Source organism: Pisolithus orientalis (genome assembly GCF_024613125.1).
Source record: "Pisolithus orientalis strain OTSU chromosome Unknown F5J12scaffold_1, whole genome shotgun sequence".
Lineage (NCBI taxonomy): Eukaryota > Fungi > Basidiomycota > Agaricomycetes > Boletales > Pisolithaceae > Pisolithus > Pisolithus orientalis.
Window position 1 is genome coordinate 1,006,664 of NW_026260782.1, and position 20,073 is coordinate 1,026,736.

Below are 20,073 nucleotides of genomic sequence, written 5' to 3' on the forward strand. Positions count from 1 at the left end.
CGCGTTCAAGTACTCGCGCTGCAGAGCTTGGATACTCCAATGGACGGAATCATACCCACCTCTGACTCGACTGCAAATGGGCCTTTGATGCGATGGACAGTGCATGGTAAAGTGGCTCTCGCTGACATTAGGAGCCATGCTCACCCTTTACCAGTCGAAGTCCGCCTCGCGCCGAAGTCAAGAAGAAGAGTGGACATCATCCAGAACCTTGTACGAGAGTTCATCCAATCCTCATATGAGCGTCTTTCTCTCCCCTCTGTTCTGCATGGCTGGGATGTCGACTCCGCACTGGCGTCTTCCGTCGAACGCATCGTAGTAGCCGAATCTTCTTGTCCCGCCAATTCTCTCCCCCTGGACGAACTGTCCCTGCAGATTCATACGTACCAGCCTTCAGAGTCTGACATTGTCGAGGAATATTCCAATGGCACAGATGCCGAGGGTGCCGATCAGGTCCATGCCGCCAGCGTATGTGAGCTCCCGTGTAAATCGTGGGAGGGCCTTTGGGACAGTCTGTACTACCCAGACAATATTAAACTCAAGCTTCTGGACTATATACACGCCACCTTTGTCCTGAGCGACGCCAATATCGACTGTAAGTACACACTGGTGCCGGTCGAAGATTCGCAGCATTCCTGATATATCCAGTCAATCTGGTTTCTTGGAATAGAGTCGTACTGCTCCATGGCCCTCCAGGAACCGGAAAAACCTCCCTTTGCCGCGCATTGGCACAGAAACTGTCGATACGACTGTCGCATCGGTACGCCGATGTTCACTCTGATATGTTCTTATCCGACGGGATCGTGGATATGACAGTTATACCCAAGCCCGGTTACTCGAGATTAATTCGCATTCTTTGTTCTCGCGATGGTTCTCTGAGTCGGGAAAGCTCGTGCAACGCCTGTTCAACAACATCGCAGAAATGGTCGACGACGAAGACTGCTTCGTTGTGGTTCTCATAGGTTACTTATAATCTTTCCTGGATACATTATGTTCCACGCATTCCAATGACCCCCTTTTCCATTTAGATGAAGTCGAATCCTTGACGGCAGCTAGGGCGGGAGCGATGGCCGGAACTGAACCATCCGACGGTTTACGAGTACGTTCTCCAGCACGACTCTGCATTATGGATGTTATCATCTCTCCAGGTAGTCAACGCTCTCCTTACACAGCTTGACAAGCTCAAGCGTCGGAAGAATGTTCTCGTGATGTCGACCAGCAATCTTGCAAAAGCGATAGGTCTATATTATGCGAAAATGCGAAAGCTCGTTACTTATGGTTATTGCGTATAAAATGTAGACTCTGCTTTTGTGGACCGTGCGGACATCGTCCAATACGTGGGCATGCCTCCTCGCCAAGCAATATATGAGATCCTGCGGAGTGCCCTGTGCGAATTCGTCGCCAAGGGGTTGCTGCAGCATGTAGTGAGTGCCTCGAGTGCCTTATATCCTATTCTGCCTGTAAGGGCTTGGCCTGATGGAAATCCATAGATTGTCCCGTCGTTGGAGGATGCGATCTTTGTAGAAGAAAATACCTGGTGTACTGACGGCCACTCATCGAGCGATACCACGGCATCGCTACGCGCTGAGCAAGAGAGGATAGGCAGAGCGCTGCTAAAGCTTGCTGATATGTGTCGGGTAAGTTCACCACCAACTTCTGGTAACATGAAGGTAAGATTCTCATTTACTTCGAAGGAACAGGGCCTTTCTGGTCGTGCTCTCCGCCGACTACCTGTGCTTGCACTTGCTCAGTACATTGGAGGAGTGAGTGTTTCCAGAAGCACCGCATCTCCAGGTGTGATGTCACCCAACGGATCTCAAGCTGATATTTGCGTATGGTTGGACGCGATGAACAAAGTAGTTAGTGACCGTGCCATCGACCAGGGAAAATTGCAGTAGACTTGCTGGTTGTACGACAGTTGCAAATTCGCATCCGTGATGTCAGGGTCTGGAACTCAACGCATTCCGGTCCATTAATGATACATAAAATACTCGAACCTTCCCACCCGCCGCCGGGGCACGGCTTACCGACCCTCGTGCCTGCTCTTGAGTGCCAGCTGAGTTCAGCTCTCACGGTATGAAGGGTCAACTAGAGAAAGATAGCCGTCAATAACCACTAGCAAATAGTCTGTTCACCAACTTACAAAAACCTAGCGGGGGAACTGGCGGTATAAAATCATTGCATCCCACCGCGGCGATCGTTGCAAGTCCTCTAGACCCATTACCGCCCATTCGCCTCTTCGCACCCGACCTGCCCCCTGAGTCGACGGTACCAAGGGAATTTGCCACCTCGCCCTTGTCCGTTTTGTAGTTGACTATCTCTGTCCAGTTCTCTGCCAACACCTTAGTTCGTTGACCCCTCGTAGAGAGGTAGACGTCCTTGTCGTTCCGGACCCGCCGGCTGAGGCGCTCCTTGATACGCTGGCTCATGCGGGCATATGCGGGAAGGTACTCGTCTACATAGAAGGTCGCTACATCGTTCAGATCCTTTTGGAGTACCGCAAGGTGGGTGGACATTTTGAATCGTTTTGGGGGAGTGGTTGATTCGTTTGACGAAGATTTGTCACCGGGACTTTCGGAGGGAGAGGGGGAAGAATGGGCATCAGATGAGTAACTATCCAACGAAGGCATTAACGATGACGAAGGGCGAGAAGGCGAGGAATCGTGCTGGAGCCATTCTTCTAAGTGGGTATAATAGTGGATATCTTGTGTTTTCCTCTTATACACCCGACGCGTGATCACTCCGACGAACCTCATCAACGTCAGATCCCTACTCCGATTGGCCAAGCCAAGGACAGACAGAATCATTTCTCGGTTGATCGCGAGTTGCACAGGGACCACATCTTCTGGCGTATAATACAGTTGAGCCCGGAGCGATCTGTCCGAAATGCGGTCAAGCCGTGACGCCTGTAAGAGATAGTGTCTGGCAAATGTTGTATGTCCAGCACGGGCGACATGTCTGAGCAAGATGTTAAATGTGGTTGTGTTAGGCGATGCATGTGGACTGTGGTAAGGCTGGGTGGAAGCAGGATTGACGTCTCCAAAATCGTCTTCGTCGTCAAACTCCATGGAGTAAAGACGGCTTGCTTGGGGAGGGAGAGGTTGCGTGAGGACCTCGAATGCCTGTACGAGCCTAGAGATGTTTCCGAAGCGGCCGAGCATGTCGAGGGTCGTGTTGAGCGCAGCAGTGGAGAATGGCAAGATGGTTTGACTATCCGAGGGTGCGATGTTGCTATCCAAATTGTCCAAATCGATGCCGTATCCCATCTTCATGACCTGCGAGAACACCCCCTCGTCGGCTGTGTCCTTCAATATGCGAATGGTGAGGTCGAGCACGACAGACGTGATGGGTATGTCCAGACACTTGAAGTCTTCTAGCAGCTTCCGACACGAGCTCATCGCGTCGTTCATGATCCTCTGTCGCTGTGTCTTATACATTGGCAGCGACAGTCGATGTGCTATCGAGCGCAGACAGAGGGCCACGGTGCGATCGGTCGGTTGGAGCTTATGGACGTGTTTTAGTTCGCTGTAAACTTGCATGGAGCCCGTATAATGTCCCACTGCTGCAAACTGTGCCAGGATGTGGTGATAGTCCTCCAAGGCGGGTGTCTCGCCCATGAGACGAATATTCCGAATGACTGTCTTGAGTCGTGCTTCGTACACGTGAGGCGCACGCGGAGGTGCGCCGCCGCGCATACCACTGGCAGCAGTGGGACGGAGGACGGAAGGATCGGGAACGCAATTACGGAGAACCTTTTGGTGGATTTCGAGTGGGAGATCATGGTGGTCGAAGTTGTTGGTGCATTCGACGTAGCAAGCCCAAACTTCGGAAGAGTCTGGAGTCTCTTGAGAGAGGCTGTTTACGAGTGCGTTGAATTTTCGTTCCCGCAACACGCTATGAGGTGTTGAACCGGAATCATGCACGTCACCGCGGACGATACCCGGGAATGACTCTGGGAGTGGGACGGCGGCAGAAAAGCGTCTTGCGGTGACGCGGACGGCGCAGCCATAAACTAGAGCAGGTGCGATGCGGAAGCGTGCTACCGACCTTTGCATGGTCTGCGCATCGAGCTGCAGTATACTACCGGTGTTTTGCAAACTCTTGACGACACAAATTTTCACACGTTTGACTTTGGTCGGCGCACCGCGGTAATCCCAACACTATCTCAGAGGGCAGTGACATCGGACTCGTTTTATGGACAATGAATGGCGTAGACGAGAGGTCACCTGGTAGTTAATTAGTGGGCCGCCATCGTGCAAAGGACGACCGACGTGCTAGGCAAAGCTTCCAAAAAGAGTAAGTGGACCATGTCGAAAAAGGAAAGTTCCATGCAAGGGTAGCCACATGGTCCGTGCGTCGCTGTCAGGTGTATATAAGCCCTCGACGGACGTTGGTGTTTCTTCATACTTACCTTGATGGCACAAGCCTCTTCATGGACATAGGTTTGTGGGCCGTGGGGACCTTCCATTGCACGGCGACCCTGTCCCCAGAGGGTGCCTGCGGTTTGTATGGGCTTCGGCTCATGCACCGTCTCAATATTTTCCAGTCCTGCCATGGCCACTCTGGCTGGGCAGGCCCCCCTCTTTTTTTTGCTCTTTTATTTTCCTAACCCTAACCCTAGTAGTTGGATCCATTCCTTATATAGACATTACATGATAGATTTGATAATGAAACTGTTCTTTCTCGACTCTGCACTGCCAGCTTCCAACATGTCGTTTCCATCCGATTCCGTGAACCCACACGCTCCGGACTCGCCACGATCGTCACAGTCTCCTCCACCTGCTGGTGTGCAGGGTGATCTAGAGCTTGAGTTGCTTGGGGTGGCTACAGCACTGTACAATCTGGGTACGACGGTGATCAACGATTCCACTAAAGAGCGTGACAAGCCCAAGCAAGTTGGTGCGAGAGCGTAAGGCGGTTCTCATGGTCTCATGTTTTTGTTGAAAAGAGAACTTGGCAGCAATGATGTCGTGCGTCAATTGGCGACGATTGACGACATGTCGCAGGGCATTCGTGCGATGGTTCCGTTGCAGGTGCTGGCGGACATCGATAACGCACGCAATCCGATGCAGCTGACTAAGGAGCGGTTAGAGCGGGCTGCGACTGAAAATCAGTTTATGAATGGCAAGATAGCTGCCCTCAAGGTGAGTTGTCGTTGTTGAATGGCGGGGATCCTCAGTGGCTTGACACGAGGCAGTCATACCACAGGCTGTTGAACGAGGCATTGGCAAAGAACTTTCCTGAAACAGCAGAGTATCTCGATCCACGACCGGAGCACGCCACGGATCTGTGAATGCGACGGATAATCTCGCGAACACGCGCTTCGACGATGCTGCGGCGGTGTTCTCTGCAAGGTTAAAGATATATTTATATAAGACTAGTTTCTCTGGAGAAGAAGGCATTGGACGGAGTTTCGTCCTGCAATGTCCGTCCATTCTCCGATCTCAGAACCATTTTCTCCTGGGTCACTCCGCTCCATTGGCGCGGGTTGGCCGCGGGCGAAACGGGTCGGCCTCTTAAACAGGCAAACACGACTCCAGGCGGGATGCGCAGTTGGCGGACGAATGGGCCGTTGCCGCCGGCGCGAGGCTGTGCGATCGTCCTCGGGGAGGGGGGAGCGGGACGACGGGCACGTCCCTGCTGGGATTTGCAGGTCGACTTGCCATTCGCGTCGAATGCAAGGACCCCAGGGAGGGCGAGGAGCATCAAACTCTAAACACAACGTTGTTGTACGTACCATCCAAGCTAGTAATATAATATTAATCGAGTGAGGTCTCGACTTTGGGGTGCTGATAGGGGCCCTCGTGAAAAAGAAAGAAAAAAACATCCGATGAAACGTGAGTGGGCACACACTGGTGTGGGTTCAACGATAAGCTACGCTACGCTGACATTCCGGAAACGCCTGTGGCACAACATAGCCCATCCTGGCCCCTCTGATTCATTCATTCGTTCGTATGAAGACTCTCTCACGAGCTGTACGTACGCATTCCGATCAGCCAATCGCAGAGATACGAGTATACAGCCCGTCGTCAATACAGGCCTCGAGGACGATGCCCCTTTCGCCGGCACGCGGCCTCGAGGTGGCACCCTCTACAGATTCCGGAGGCAACCGTGACCCAGTTGCTAACTTAACGAGATCTCGCGATATCAGTTCTTCCTCTTCACCCCCTCGAGATTTCGGCAGCAATTCCTTCCCTCCCCCCTTCCCCCTTGTGTCGTATAATATATTCCAGCGCTCGTTCTTCCCGGCCCCGCAGCCGTGTTTTGCTGTTGGATAATCAATTTACAACCGCTGAGGTGTTGCCAGACAGAGACAAGTGAAGAGCATCCATCCATCAAAACTCGCCACCGCTCTCGCACCGATGGACTCCTCGGACATCAGTATGTACTTGCGATATCGCGGGCGCATCTCTCCGTCGTGATAGTACTTACTCTGTTGCTTGTTCGTACATGGCTAGCATTGTAATACAATAATACCGTTCGTGTCACGACGAACTTCGGACCGCGAGTGCGATGCACGTGCAAATGATTGAATCCTGCCCGCCCTTTCAGCAGAGGAATGCAAAAACACACGAGTACTGACATTGTAGAAGAGCTCGTGTATGCACGCATCCCCGTCTTCCCAGTGGGACACCATGTCTGCCCTGCAAATGCAATCGTCTCGTTGCCTCGACGACGAGATTATCTGTACTTACCGACCCCCTTGATTCAGATTCTCGTTGATCTGTACTAGCACGATGTACTTGCTAGCGGTTTTTTAACATGTACAGAATGGACAGCCAGGGAAGCTTCACTCACAATCCAGTTGGCTGGATTTCCAGCATTCGGTCCTTGATGCGCTCCTTGATATCCTTCATCCATGACTTGACCTGATCCCGGTCGTGTGTCCAGACCGCGTGCTGGATCGTCGTCTGCAGCAGCTTCTTCATGTATGCACGCAGTAGCTCCGTATCGAACGCGGGGCGTGCAGGGTTGGGCGACACAGCTTCGGAACGGGAGACTGGAGAGCGGAACGCCAGCGACGTCGTTGACATGGCTAATCAGCTGCGTGTCGCCTGTTTGCTAGTCTACATAATTGGCTTTTGTGTTTGGTCTTGCGGGTCCTCTCTTCCGCTCATGTCATGTCGTCCATCATGTTCCCCCACGCCAGCGAGAACTCCGTCTCGTCCCCGGATGCCCTGCATGAATCCATGCACTCCCAGTTCTACCGCCCATCCTCCTTCGACGTATCCGACTCATTCCAGATGAACCCGCTCTCCGCTCATCCCCCCCGTACACCATGCACAAGCACAGCTATGACACCCGGTTCCTCGTCCCATTCTCGTCCCCACTCCGCTCACTTTGGCTCCGTCAGCATCAGCGTGTATGACGAAAAGGAAGACAATACCCCAGCTGCTTGTATAGACGCCGCGCAGGATCACACTGCTGGGGACGACGGGGATGGAGTGGCTTACGAACTAGACGAAGAGGACGCGCGTGTCAAGGCGGCAGAGAGCAAGGTCCCCGCTCATGAGGTCTGGCGGGATATACTCGCAACGAGCTATGGTCGTGATAAAGCATTCGTGAGCATCCTTCGCTCCCCACCCCACTCGTCACTTCCTCATGTATGCCATGCTGCGCACAGAAAGTGATGCAATATTCTATCCGGGTATACCTCCTCTTCCATACGAAGTTGCTCTTCCGCAGTGGCCGGTCTACATGGCAGCAGGCAATGGTCCACCGGTTAGACTCTGCTCGCTCGGGTTTCTCGTTCACCAGGTAGATCACCACTCGTTAGCGAAAAGCATTTTCCTAACATGCATGGACAGGAAAATGCTCATATTATTCAACTGGCTCACGCCCTTGAGCACCATCCTCGCACAAAAGACTGTTCCTTATGCCTCCCTCGATGGGTCGTTTCTTTCCCATTCCCTTGCAGACGCCCCCGCCAAGAAGCCTCCGTCTTCACCGTTCACCGGACAACTACTCTCACACCCGTCCTTGCAGGCCCTTCTCGCTGCCCCTCCACCAGTACTGCTGGACCTCGTCAACGGCCTCTCAGATGACATATATACACTCTCAAGGTTAGGTCTCATTGGTCAGAAGATAGGTGTGAGGGCAGCGCGGTTTGCGGACTGGTGTTGGTTCTTCGGTACCTTGGTCGGACTTGTCCAGAACGGGATTGAGATGAGCATCATCGAGGGGCAACAGCGGGAAGGTAAGTCGAGCCAAGCAATGTATGGGAAGACGTCGACAGCTGCACCTTTACAGTCGAGAACCGTGCCTACCAAGAATCCATGTCTGGTGCGACCTCTAAATCTCAGCCCAAAGCCTCCAAGGTGGATGAGAAGGAGTTAGCAAGACTGCAGCGAAAAACGTACTGGTTAAGGATGAGCCGTACGAAACTAGTGATGGACCTCATCTTCGTCTGTGCGTTTTGCCCTCGTCCGTTGGCTATACATGTTTGCTGATATCGACGGTTCCAGCGTACGACGTATTCAGACTCTCCCGCGGCAAGGATATCGCACAGTCGTTCACGGGTTTGGTTGCTGGCATTCTTAGGTAAGTTCACAGGGGTAGCGAAGGTCCTGATTTATGCTGACGTCGCCGTGCTCAGCTCGTCGAAACTGTATGACAAGTACAAGTCTGCCTTGGTGACAAAATTGCTATCAAGTACCATCTGACGGGCACTTGCTCCATGTGGCATGTGCGCGTGCTTCGCTGGCACCTTACAGATGGATTTGCTCAGATATACCCACTTGGGTCGTCGTTTGGTATCTTACCGGTGTATATACTTCCGTAGGTCAATATTAGCTTTTCCTTGTTAGGGGAGCACATCATAGCCAACGCCACCAAGAGCCCTGACTTTTAGATGGGGATGGCTGCGACGATACGCTGCGTTCCCGTTGCAGTCCTGTCCACATTCCTCTTCGAGGTTGCGTATGCGCGCGTCAGCTTGGTCGAGGAATTTTTCATAGTGCCAGAGCGCACTGCGCAAGGTGTAAACCCTGGGAGCATAAATAAAATCAGTTCCCGTTATCAGAACGCGCTATCACATGGCGTCTCAAACCAGAGTATTTGGCATACAACGCAGCTGAAACACAGCGAGGGGTGAAACACATACCATGTACACTGCCGAACCGAGGAGCGCGATAGGAATCATGCCGGGAAGCATAGACGAGTACCATTCGGCGTGTTTAGAATGCTTCTGTCCGTCGCTGTACGCCCGGGTCCTTTGCCGTGTAGCGTCTGTGATGATACGAGTGTATCGCGCGCGTATTCCGGCGGCGAGCATGGCGTCGGTCGTGGGGCTCCTTTGACACGCAATATGATGATGGGCTCAGGTGGAAGTGGCGTGCGACTGTTTCCATATAAGACAGATGCCTGATCGCAGTACCCGGTGTAGTCCCGTTTTATATCGAGCTGGGTGCCATCCTCCTCGTCTCTGTCACTGTTGCCTGCTGTCTTCCGTGGGGGACATCGACCGACACTGCAATATACCTGGACTGGACTCCAAGAGTTGCAGCGACCCTTGGCGCACACTCGCGCGTCATCACAAGTGCGAGCTCAGATGGCCGCCGAGCGCCTTCACACCTTTGACGACGAGAAACTCGTCCCTCTCAACCTGTCCTCCGTCGATCTCGACCATCCCCCAACTCCACGACCATACCGCTGCAAGTCATCCCTTGTTTATTCCATCTCGTCCAGTGTCTTCGCACTGTGCACGCTCCTCTCACTCCTCATCCCGATATGTCCGACCCCGCGGTTTGCGAACATGGAACCTGTTCAAACAGTGGTCTCCGGTACTCGCATATGGTGCAACCAGTCTCGGTTTTCTCCTCGCCATCGCATTCTGGAAAACAGAGGTCTTTGATGGTGAGTAATCGCATCCCTCTGATTGGACACAAAATTAGGTCGTCTCGCACGCGTCATGGTCTCCTAGTCACGTTTTCGTGTGTGCATTTGATGTCCATACGCATAACTCCAACCGTTTGAAATGGACTCTGACTTACTGTCTCCCTTCTCTCTGATATGTATTGCGCGGACACCCTAAACTACAGGTCTCGATCAACTCTCGCATTGGCTGCGAAATGACGAGTACTTTGGATATGTCGTACTCTTCTGTCTTATATTCATCACCACTTTCCGTAAGTACCCTTTCTGGGAATAAACACTTGCTGGTTGGATATTCACTCGTCCTTTTCTTTTATCCTCGGAAATTCTCTCACCCTCGTGCAGCCCCTCTCCCACTGTACTCCACGCTGATCACATTGTCTGGATATACATTTGGTCCGTGGACTGGCGCGATCATCTCATACTCGGCAGCATTATCAGGCGCTATCGTCGTCTTCTCCTTATCGCGTACGTTTCTACGTGAACCCATCGCTCGATGGCTGCAGTCCACACGTGGCCTCTGTCGAGCCGTGCGTGCCATCGAACGCAAACCATCACTCCTGTTCTTGGTTAGATTGGCCCCGTATCCGTATAATGTCCTAAATGCACTTCTTGCGGCGACTCCGACGCTAGAGATGAAGACTTACGTGATATGTACCGCTCTCTCCCTCTTCAAAGTGATCGTACACACCAGCATCGGTGCAGGAATCCGTTCTTTCAGCACACATCAAGTCGCACCCGATGAAAGTGGATGGAGCCAAATGTGGACGGCGGGCGGCATCATGCTCTGCGTAGTACTGTTTATCTACATCAGCTGGGTCGCACGTCGAGCTGTAGATGATGAACTAGAGGACGAAACAGACGTGGGCGCTAGCGCGTCCGAGGAACGGGTGGCGTTCCTAGCCCTTGATTCCTCTGTGGACGAAGAGACAGAGTTACATCCATACAGTCGTCTCCCTCCTTCCAGGGAAAACATGTCCGAAGCTCACCTTGCGCCCTCCCACCCTATCTCGGCACGGTGACGCGGACCAGGTGTGCCTTACTTGTTTCATAACGGATAGAGAGAAAAAAAGAAAAGAAAAAGACAAACAAACCATGGGACGTTCTTTCGGACATTATACAGAGGTTGTGCGCGATTTTTCCCCTCACGCTCCTTTTCCTAGGGCACATAGCCAGCCAACAGATGGACACAACACACTCGTTCATCAATCGTGTATGTATGTAACCGCCTTACCTTGCTGATATCAAGGGTGTATTTTTTTCCCCCCTCCTACCGACAAGTTTCATTTCGTCTACTCTCGTTCAGTCACGGTTTACCTCGTGCTTAATTTGACTTACTCTTTGGTGTACGCCGTTGCTCTTTTGGCCTGTCGACGGTCTCCCTCGTTTAGTCTATTGTCAGTAGCAATCCTATCATGTCAGTGCCCTCTAATACTGTGCAGATTGCAAAAAAAGAACACCAGCTGCGTTAAGTAGGGGTCGAGATGAAAATGGAGTACACGCCATTTATGTTGGCATGATCGTGAAGATGGTGCCGGGCAGACGGCCAGCATATGACTACAACCAACCAGTACTCGCATAAACAGCAAGCGCTGCTCCTAATAGAACGGTCGAGTCACCGTGCATGCGTGCTGATACGCCGCTGGCCCTACAGGACGCACACCAAGTTAATGTAAGTGTAACCCCCCTGTGCATGTGATAATGCAGGATGGCAGTGTCTGTTATGAAGTTACGCCACCGTGTTGCTGAAGGACTGAACCTTGCTGTATGGCCCTTGCTGTGTTTGTCCATTATTATGATCTTGCCCAGCAACATGCACCATTCCTGCCCGTGGCACAGACGGCTTTCCGCGACACGCAACGATTTCATGGAACAGGCCACGGGCGCCGACCGTGTATTTTCGCAATGGAAGAAGAATAAAGACGGTACCGCCTGGTGCCGCCCGCCAAGTGACATGAACTTGGCTTTGAACGTTAAAATGAAGAGCTTGAGCCGAAATCGTGCCCGGAACCTCAAACAATAAGAGCTAGCCTGAGGCACATCATGCCAGTAGTTCTCTCCCCCTTTGGTGACAGTCAGCAAAGTCACATCACGCTCGTACAACAGAATGCAGAAGTATCATAGACAAGTTTGTCGTTCGTGGTTCCCATCATATCAGCAGGAAAACGAGCAAGATCATCATCTCAACAAGCTACCACAAACCCACACAAGGACAAACCAACCAACTGAGTGTATTAATAATGCCGCGAGCCAATGGACACACGAGCAGCTGAGGGATAAATTTACGTACGTGACTCCGTTGGGCAGGTTCCCATCCCGATCAGAATTCTGGTGGGACAGATTCATACGTACTCCACGAATCGAGATCCGATCCATGGCCAACTTGGGTTGACGACCATTTTGGGGTCAATCATATAACCAACTCACGAGGGTGATTGCGCGGTACGCAGAAAGCCAACTGGGATATCAAAGATCGGGGGTAACAGTGTACGGGTAACCGTATAAGCATAGCCAGAGTGACAGAAAAAGAACCGAAATGAGAGAGCGCGAGGTATCAGAAAGTGTATGGATGGGACGTTTGATACAGATGAGATGGCAAAGAGGTATACACGACAGAATGGACAGATGAGGGAAGCAATGCAAGGCGAGAACTGGATATCGATGGATGGGTGAGTCGTGGAAAATATAATAATGAACGGACGGGGCATTTCCAATTTCGTTTCAAACAAGTGCTTCACAATAACGAAGCAAGAAAAAATCAACCATGGAAGAAAGGAGAGGTGGTCATCAGTGCAAAAAAAAAAACAAAAAAAACAAGAGAACAGAAAAAAAACAAAACAAAAACAAAAAACAGGCGACAAAAGCGTGAATCATCGTCACATCTGACTTGAGCAGTCGTGCAACCAACGTGCAGCACTCGTTCTAACAACCCCGCGAAATGCCGACTTCTAAAGTTCGCGTGTCGGCTTGGTATATTGCGAGGGTAGATGATCGTTCAATGGCACGATTCCAAAGTCAGGTGAGACTGGTTCAAACTACCTGTCAGTAAGTCACGCCGTATAGGATCAGTTGTGCCACAGAAACTCACAGCGATTGATGCTCGTCTCCGCATATCCATCATTCAGCGGCGGCGTGTTTGCCTGCGACGATGACGTATGTGAGGCCCCACTGATAGACGATGCGCTCGTAGAAGGGCGTTGGCCAGCTTGTGCATGATGGCCCCATCCACCCCGACAGTCCATCGAATCGACGGCGGAATAAGCGAAGTCGGCATGAGCCGAGGGAAACCCGTACGGGTCAACAGAGGACAGTTGTGTCACGCTGCGCACACGGGACATGCTTACGTTGTGGTCATCAGCAGGCTGTGGCGAAGGCGAACGCCGTTCTGACGCATGGTGGTCATATGGCGAGGGGTATGGGCTGATCGCCTGGCTATGGCGACGTGGACGACGAATGCTCAAGGAACCCGGCCCATACTGCTTCGACGACGACGACGGGCGGGACGTAGGGGAAGTCTTGCCTGTGATGGCTCGAGCCAGGACGAGAGAACTCGCCGTGTGGGTATGCGTGGTGAGGGGACTCCTCGTACGGCAGCGACGACACCGAAGAGATCGAGTAACCCGTCGTGGGACGACTGTGGGTATCCGGCGACAAAGACGGAGGGGTATGGTCGCTGTGCATGGGCATGGCAGGATACGAAGTGTAAGACGTGTTGATCGTCGGGTTTGGACGTGTGCTGAAACCGTTGCTTGCAGGAGGGTTCAAAAGGGAAGACAGGCTGCCAGAGTGACTCGACGCCGAGCTGTTTGGAGAGAACGACCAGCTGGGTTCCGGATACGAGTACTGGGACGTAGTGACCTGGTTAGTCGCATAACCCGTTCCCGGCGCCATGGCGCTGAACTGGGTGGAGGGGGATTCCTCTGCCGGGGAGATGGATTGGCCGTACAGGTTCTGGTGAGAAAGGGTAGGAGGCACAGCGAGCGGGGGCAATGCTGCACGAGGATACGAGGTGCCCCAGCCTGCAGCGCCTCCTTGGCTGAGAGGAGTGAACGAGCCAGGAGCAGAGAAACCACGGGCCCGACCGGTGAACGAGCCATTTCTTGCGCCGATGGGAGGAGGGACAGAGAGGGGCACAGGAGCGACGCCAATAGCAGAACGAGGGGGAGGGATTGTAGGCGTCTCCTGGGACTCGCGTTTCCTGGGTTTAGGCAGACGCGGGGGAACGCGGCGTTTGAAGTTTGCGACGACCTCGGGGGGAGAGTGGCGATTGAGGGTGGGATGGGCTGGAAGACGTTAATCACGGAGTAAATGGGGGTGTGAGGAGAGGGGAAGCTTACACCAAGTGCTCGCATCGGGATCATCGATGGCGGGGTCGACGTTGCGGAGGTTTACTTTGCGCATAAAGCCATAGATCTGCGGAAGGGAAGAATGAAATGAATGTATGGCAGACGGGGGAAAGAAGCACGCACGTTTAGTTGCCGAGAGAAGCTCGCAAACCTTGACTGACGGTAGACGGTCGGGAGGACGTGCAGGGCGAGTTGCTCAGGCCGTTCCACGATGATATGCTCGCCAGCAGGGTCCCATCTGATCATGTGGTGGTTCTCTGGACGCTCGAGGAGACTGCAGGAGGGAGGGGGGTCGGTAAGCGAAGAAGGGAAAGAGAGAGAGAGAGAGAGAGATGCGTACGCATATAGCTTGGTGAGAAAGGTCGCCTGAGGTTTTGACTCTGACTTGTGGGGGAGAGGCTGCTGTTCGTGCATTTTGAGAGGGACAGAGGGGCTGTCTTCCGGGGGAGAGTCGTTGGGGGAGTAGCAGGGGGAGGAGGAGTAGGGGGGACGTGGATGGAAGGAGGGAGCGTAGATGTCTTGCATGTCGAGGACGTGAGCGAGGCGTGTAAGAGAGTGGGGAGAAGCGGGTATCAGCGAGGGATGGGGTATATATAAAGGGTAAAGGAAAGTGGTAGAAGGATTATAAGAAGAAAAAACACAGACACCGCCGGCGACGACGACGAGGGGACGAGGACGACAACAACAAAGCTGCGTTCCTTCGATCGTAAATGGCCGTCCCAGTTCAAAACCACAACCTCGGTGGAGAAGCCCTCTTCACCGAAAATAGCCTTACGTGACCCTATCATATATACGTAATGACACCAAGCCGCGGCTCGGAAATCACTCAGCCCCCATACATGCACACACAAGCTCTTCATTTTCCATATCTGGCCACCCTCGCCAGACCCTCGGCGCCGAGGTAGGCCTGTTCTGGCACCACGCTGTTTTCATGTGACCTCTCGCCAATGTCCGCTGCCCTCCCTCTCCCTGTCTCTCTCTCTTTCTGCTCACTCTAGGCTTGTGGTCTCCGCGTGTGCTGGACAGGCTCTCAGTCACGGCATCTTTTAATGTCACCAGCAGTCTCCGGGGTCTCTGCGCCGATTTGCAAATTAACCGCGTTTGTATCGCGCTAGCCCGTTCTGGACATACCAAGAAAGCACTCCTCCTTCCGCTGCCACCACTTAGCCTTCAACAATCTCGCGGGCCGGCCGAAACCTTGTCCGCGGCGAGCAAGGAACATGTATTCTCCCTCTCATCACCCCTGTATGTCCACCGTCGTTTCAATTAAACCCGTCGTCATCTATATGAGCATCGTGTCGTAGAGTATATCCATCCAATAATGAAACCGAAATGAAAAAAAAAAGTGCTAGCAGCGAAAGATATTGTGCGATATGTGCGTGCAATGCCAAATTATACAGTTGAACCGTCGTTATCTCCAGCGGAAAAAGAAAAGAAAAAAAAAGGAATCAAAAATGGCGCATTATCAACCAGAAACAGACAAACCGGCCGATACAGCCCCGTCCAAAAGGTAGGGAAGAAAACCACCGCCCATCTGTATCAGTCCTTGATGGTCTCCACCACAAAGAGATACCGAGGACCTAGAACAATGGCCCACGACTCTTCAACTTTCCCCATCATAGTGGATCGTAACACTGTTGAATGCACCAAACAGATCTCTGCCGGGAGACATGTCCATCCCATCATCATACCCCGCCGTGCTGGGCGATGCCCTCGTCCGCAAACCGGTCTGATTTTCAAGGTGCAGCGAGTTAGACTCCTTCAGATGCCGGAAATTCATCGCGTCTGCACCGTTCGACGCTGCGGGAACGATCTGTTCAACGCAGTCTATGAGTGCTCCACCAGGCGGGCAAATCATCCCCGGCCGGCGAGTCGCCCACGCAATTATGAAATAAGGGGAAGTCTAAACGTACCGGAGGCCGCGTGTGACGCAAAAGACCCCAGCTGATCTTTGCAAACCATTTATGTTGTTTCACTTCGCTTGCACCGCTCCTGCTCCCTAACCGACTGCGCTCATCCTTGTCCAGCAGCCGAATAACGATATCTTTGCATGCACTTAACCACATGCCCATCAGCTCACCATCACTCCACCATCAACGCAAGCACCACAAACCTAGATATCCTGGGGGTATCCCGGAAATGTACTGGCAATAACCGTATATTGTTAAAAGTATCATTCCGCTCCTTCCCCTTGAACGGCGTCGTGGCAAACTACGGCAATCCCAAAATAGGCCACAATCGCACATGGATGTGTATCAGCGCACCTCTCCTTGGTCAATAAAAAAGGTGTGTTTCAACTCACGATCATCTCGTAGATCAGTATACCAAGCGTCCACCAGTCCACTGCAGCCGTATGACCTTGCGCAGCGATAACTTCAGGTGCAATATACTCTGCATTTGTACGAAGCAATAAAGTTAGCTCGACGGCATACACCCTAACGGGGAATAGCCCAGAATCAACTAACCTTCGGTGCCGACAAAAGAATTAGTCCGAAAATCCGCTGTACACGACATCGTATCGATTATGGGGATCTAGGAAACACCAGGCAGACAGCGCCGCATGGAGTCAACCGGGTGGCGAATAAAGTAAAAGGTAATGTCATTACCCCGTTGGGCTCCGACTGGTGAATGGTGGCAGGTCGTCCTCCGGGATGTCCAGACTGTTTCGCCAGATCAAAATCCGACAACATGATGTGGCCCGATTGATGAAGAAGGATATCTGAAGAAGCAATGTATCCATAAGAATGGACATGGCATAGTAGACGTTTAGAGTTCGCGCCGCGCGACACAGCAGCAGAACTTACTTTCGGGTTTCAGATCACGGTATATGAAACCGTTTAAGTGCAAATACTCGAGGGCAGCCACCACTTCAGCCGCATAAAACCGTGACCCGTCCTCGGAAAGGCATTTCCCTGGCCGCGTTTGAAGGGCTCGGAAAAACTCGCCTCCCATGCAATACTCCATGCAGAAGTAAAGGTATTCCTCTGACTGAAAGGAGTGGTATAGTGTCACTATGAACGGATGGTTCGACGTGGCGAGAATTTCTTGCTCCGTCAACGCTCGCTTGATCTTCTTACGCTCGATCATTTCCTTCTTCGAGAGAACTGAGATCGAAAGATCGAAAGAAAGAAAAAAAGAAAATAAGGGGCACGCCTCGGGCATACGATCGAGAAGTCGAAAATCACCTTTCATGGCGTACAGTTTATCGGACTTCTTTTCACGCACGAGGTACACACGACCGACGTCACCTTTCCCTAACATCTTGACTTTAAGAAAACTGGACGGCCCGACTTCAACCTACAGACAACAATTTATCACACTATCGCATATGCGCTTCGGAAACCTACCGATCGCACTTTGATAGAATTACTGGAATACGTTCTTCGGAAGGATGCCTTGCCATTGCTATTAGTTGTATTATTGTTTGGCATCCTCGACTTTGGAATGCCGGGAAATTGATATCGATCATGCCGTGTTCTGGATGAACCCGACGATGAAGTTTCAAGAGAGTCGTCACCTTTCTCCAACGACCGGCGCTGTCCATTAACAGGTGCCGGAGAAACGACTTCTGCCGGTGCCAGGAGCCCATTCTTGGTGGGTACCCCCGATCGCGCACCAGACGAAAAAAGGTGTTTAGCGTTCGGGGCGGAAGCAACGCGACGGATAAAGCGGGTAGCAGACGCACTCATCGCCTTTGGAGACAGTGGTCCTGGACGCGAATGCGCTGCCCCAGCCGACTGAGGAGATGATTGCTGTGAGACCGCGGGAGCGAGAAAACTGGACGGCGGCGGTAGTGGAGCGCGACTTAGGTTCAGACGCATCTTTTCCGATTTCGTGCGCGGGCGTGCATGACTATGCACGGTTGCAGCCATGCCATTTGCGTAGCCGTTCAACGCTGCAGATGGTTGGACAGACTGCTGCGATGGACAGGAATTCACTCGTGAATCGAACGGTTTTGGCGCAACTCCGGTGTTGGAGTCACTCGATAGTGTGAAGGACGAATTGTAGGAAGAACGCTGGTCCCCAGACTGCAGTGTACAAGGTGAGAGGGAAGGGCTGGGTGTCACCGGCCCAACAGACTTCTTAACCGGTTGCAGCGGTGCAGATATCGTACGGGAGTTGCAATCGACAGCAAGTGCCGGTACATTCCCGTTGGTTGAATGCTTCTTGGAGGAGCTTGGTAGACGAAAGACAGACTTCCAGGACGAGTAGGATGGCGTGGAAGGAGCCGGGGAATGCATGGCACCTGGCAGGAACAATCTATGTGTGCCTGCTGTCGATTCAGCTTTCCAGAGCAGTTCTTCCACAGTAATGGAAAAACCTTTAGGGACAACGAGATGGTCAGCAGACAGGTGAGTTGCGAAATTGTTCGCTGGGTATCGAAAAACGGGTATCCACACCAAGTTTTGAAGAACGATTGTATTGTGCCTTTCTCGGTGTTCACCGCGTAAAACTATTTAGAAAATGCAAGATTAGGTAAGGCGGCAACTTCAATCATCCAACTATACAGCTTGCCACTTGGTCGCTGGCTGATCATCTCGCGATTACTCCCGAGGTACTCAACCGTTAGATACTACACTAGAGAGCGTTCCACATCTGTCCCCGCTGAAAATATGTCCTGTGGATAGACCGCGCTGCAAGATGGCCTGTATGAAAATTTAGACGCCCATAAGGATAGACCACGTTGTTGCCATGTGACCGTATTTGATTTGCCGTAACAACATGGAGACACCCAATCCCCCGGGCACCGGTAAGTACCGATTTACTTCGAGCACAAACGAAAATCATTAACTCCCTTGCCCAAGTGCAATTTGCGGAAGGAGTGAGCGTGACATTAGCCACAGCATCAAGCGTGGCAGGCTGTAGTAACTATGCATATGAGAGACACGCCTGTATAGTCACTTTCCACCATTTCGAGCGATCAGCCATCGGCGAACTGGGATCCGTAGCCAGTTCATTCCTAGTTTTCCAGAAAACTGCCACAGCACTTGCCGCCCACGAGGCTGTTCAGATTGAAGGTGCGGTTTATAGCATCGAGTACTAGACATGGGGGTTTGCCCTGTGCCCAGATCGAAGCACGACCCTCAACGGTTGTGGCGCAGAAGACAGTGCAAGCAGTGCCCCAACCTCGGCAGCTTGCAGGAAAACGGGGATCAGGCACTTCCAGAGCCGCTCCAGACTAAGAACCACATCCTCCCTCGAAAGCTGTGCAGTCAAACCATGCGAGGTCGCTGTAGTCGCGGATTTCATATATTCAGCCTTGTCCGTTCATTCCGTGGGTGGTATACCTGTTCTAGCGGTAAACACCACACCTCCCGCGCATGTTGGCCTATTGCTATGTGTGACAACACAAATCAAGTTCGCAGGCCACCACGAATGCGTGGGACGGACCTGCGGCAGTAGGGCAGTCAATCCAAACTTCCCCACAGTTCATTGCTGTCCCCGGGAACAAGGTTCACCCGTGTTTCGTCCGTCCAGATACGCTCAACCCTGAGGATTGGCACGTATAGCCATGTCTTGGATGTGTGCAGAAGATATGCCTCACAAGAGGCCGAAAAGTCTACGCGGCTTTTTGAATACGGACTGAGGTTAGCATAGGGAGCGTTATCGACGTCTTGTAGATGTACCCTCCGAGATTGTCCTCTCCTGTATCCACCTCCCCGGCCGCTTTTCCACTATACCTGTCACGCCACCTCCACTTACTGTCTCTTCACTGTCTGCATACCGGTTTCTATTAGGCCGCACTGGGCAAGGCAGGATATTCGATGCAGACACGGTCAGTACCGCGGCGAAGAATGTGAGCCCGAAAAGTGCGGAGACAAATGTTCGACGCCTTTGGGACGTTATGCGAAGGGTT

General features: G+C 52.4%; 10 protein-coding genes across 10 annotated transcripts; 5 read left to right on the forward strand and 5 right to left on the reverse strand.

Moving 5' to 3' along the window:
* The first annotated feature begins 3 nt into the window (after window positions 1–3).
* Window positions 4–2,085, forward strand: F5J12DRAFT_15409 (P-loop containing nucleoside triphosphate hydrolase protein). Its single transcript, XM_051738169.1, has 9 exons — window positions 4–106; window positions 155–592; window positions 646–757; window positions 814–959; window positions 1,026–1,096; window positions 1,146–1,236; window positions 1,297–1,421; window positions 1,488–1,634; window positions 1,692–2,085. Exons 1-9 carry the CDS (start codon window positions 40–42, stop codon window positions 1,893–1,895), a joined length of 1,401 nt encoding a protein of 466 aa, XP_051605639.1. The 5' UTR covers window positions 4–39; the 3' UTR covers window positions 1,896–2,085.
* On the reverse strand, window positions 1,862–4,283 carry F5J12DRAFT_15396 (uncharacterized protein). Its single transcript, XM_051738167.1, has 2 exons — window positions 2,141–4,283; window positions 1,862–2,085 (listed from the first exon to the last, which is right to left on the reverse strand). The coding sequence occupies exons 1-2, from the start codon at window positions 4,050–4,052 to the stop codon at window positions 2,060–2,062; spliced, it is 1,938 nt and encodes a 645-aa protein (XP_051605640.1). The 5' UTR covers window positions 4,053–4,283; the 3' UTR covers window positions 1,862–2,059.
* Window positions 4,284–4,706: 423 nt separating this feature from the next.
* Window positions 4,707–5,290, forward strand: F5J12DRAFT_902055 (transcription factor subunit Med10 of mediator complex-domain-containing protein; the record flags this gene model as incomplete). Its single annotated transcript, XM_051748244.1, has 3 exons — window positions 4,707–4,906; window positions 4,958–5,141; window positions 5,195–5,290. The coding sequence occupies 3 exons, from the start codon at window positions 4,707–4,709 to the stop codon at window positions 5,288–5,290; spliced, it is 480 nt and encodes a 159-aa protein (XP_051605641.1).
* A 745-nt stretch (window positions 5,291–6,035) lies between these two features.
* F5J12DRAFT_791665 (uncharacterized protein) lies at window positions 6,036–7,096 on the reverse strand. Its single transcript, XM_051743890.1, has 5 exons — window positions 6,796–7,096; window positions 6,693–6,743; window positions 6,581–6,641; window positions 6,430–6,533; window positions 6,036–6,264 (listed from the first exon to the last, which is right to left on the reverse strand). Exons 1-4 carry the CDS (start codon window positions 7,029–7,031, stop codon window positions 6,483–6,485), a joined length of 399 nt encoding a protein of 132 aa, XP_051605642.1. The 5' UTR covers window positions 7,032–7,096; the 3' UTR covers window positions 6,036–6,264; window positions 6,430–6,482.
* Window positions 7,080–8,754, forward strand: F5J12DRAFT_15449 (uncharacterized protein). Its single transcript, XM_051738172.1, has 6 exons — window positions 7,080–7,559; window positions 7,622–7,755; window positions 7,806–8,194; window positions 8,248–8,406; window positions 8,463–8,538; window positions 8,594–8,754. Exons 1-6 carry the CDS (start codon window positions 7,119–7,121, stop codon window positions 8,658–8,660), a joined length of 1,266 nt encoding a protein of 421 aa, XP_051605643.1. The 5' UTR covers window positions 7,080–7,118; the 3' UTR covers window positions 8,661–8,754.
* Window positions 8,648–10,892, forward strand: F5J12DRAFT_932976 (uncharacterized protein; the record flags this gene model as incomplete). Its single annotated transcript, XM_051749565.1, has 4 exons — window positions 8,648–9,196; window positions 9,584–9,852; window positions 10,038–10,124; window positions 10,216–10,892. The coding sequence occupies exons 1-4, from the start codon at window positions 9,102–9,104 to the stop codon at window positions 10,890–10,892; spliced, it is 1,128 nt and encodes a 375-aa protein (XP_051605644.1). The 5' UTR covers window positions 8,648–9,101.
* A 606-nt stretch (window positions 10,893–11,498) lies between these two features.
* On the forward strand, window positions 11,499–11,938 carry F5J12DRAFT_791681 (uncharacterized protein). Its single transcript, XM_051743891.1, has one exon. The coding sequence runs from the start codon at window positions 11,579–11,581 to the stop codon at window positions 11,891–11,893; it is 315 nt and encodes a 104-aa protein (XP_051605645.1). The 5' UTR covers window positions 11,499–11,578; the 3' UTR covers window positions 11,894–11,938.
* A 690-nt stretch (window positions 11,939–12,628) lies between these two features.
* Window positions 12,629–14,969, reverse strand: F5J12DRAFT_791686 (HSF-type DNA-binding-domain-containing protein). Its single transcript, XM_051743892.1, is given in 7 exon segments — window positions 12,629–12,747; window positions 12,759–12,909; window positions 12,959–13,390; window positions 13,413–14,153; window positions 14,208–14,283; window positions 14,340–14,490; window positions 14,557–14,969. 6 exon segments carry the CDS (start codon window positions 14,739–14,741, stop codon window positions 12,866–12,868), a joined length of 1,629 nt encoding a protein of 542 aa, XP_051605646.1. The 5' UTR covers window positions 14,742–14,969; the 3' UTR covers window positions 12,629–12,747; window positions 12,759–12,865.
* A 391-nt stretch (window positions 14,970–15,360) lies between these two features.
* Window positions 15,361–18,653, reverse strand: F5J12DRAFT_791692 (Pkinase-domain-containing protein). The gene is made up of 10 exons (XM_051743893.1): window positions 18,538–18,653; window positions 17,564–18,486; window positions 17,402–17,513; window positions 17,021–17,320; window positions 16,823–16,935; window positions 16,682–16,748; window positions 16,519–16,607; window positions 16,330–16,427; window positions 16,130–16,271; window positions 15,361–16,029 (listed from the first exon to the last, which is right to left on the reverse strand). Exons 2-10 carry the CDS (start codon window positions 18,455–18,457, stop codon window positions 15,820–15,822), a joined length of 2,025 nt encoding a protein of 674 aa, XP_051605647.1. The 5' UTR covers window positions 18,458–18,486; window positions 18,538–18,653; the 3' UTR covers window positions 15,361–15,819.
* Window positions 18,654–19,859: 1,206 nt separating this feature from the next.
* F5J12DRAFT_686504 (uncharacterized protein) lies at window positions 19,860–20,069 on the reverse strand (the record flags this gene model as incomplete). The annotated part of the gene is made up of 1 exon (XM_051740318.1): window positions 19,860–20,069. A coding segment is annotated over one exon (210 nt), but the record flags the coding sequence as incomplete, so codon positions are not given.
* Between the last annotated feature and the right edge of the window lie 4 nt (window positions 20,070–20,073).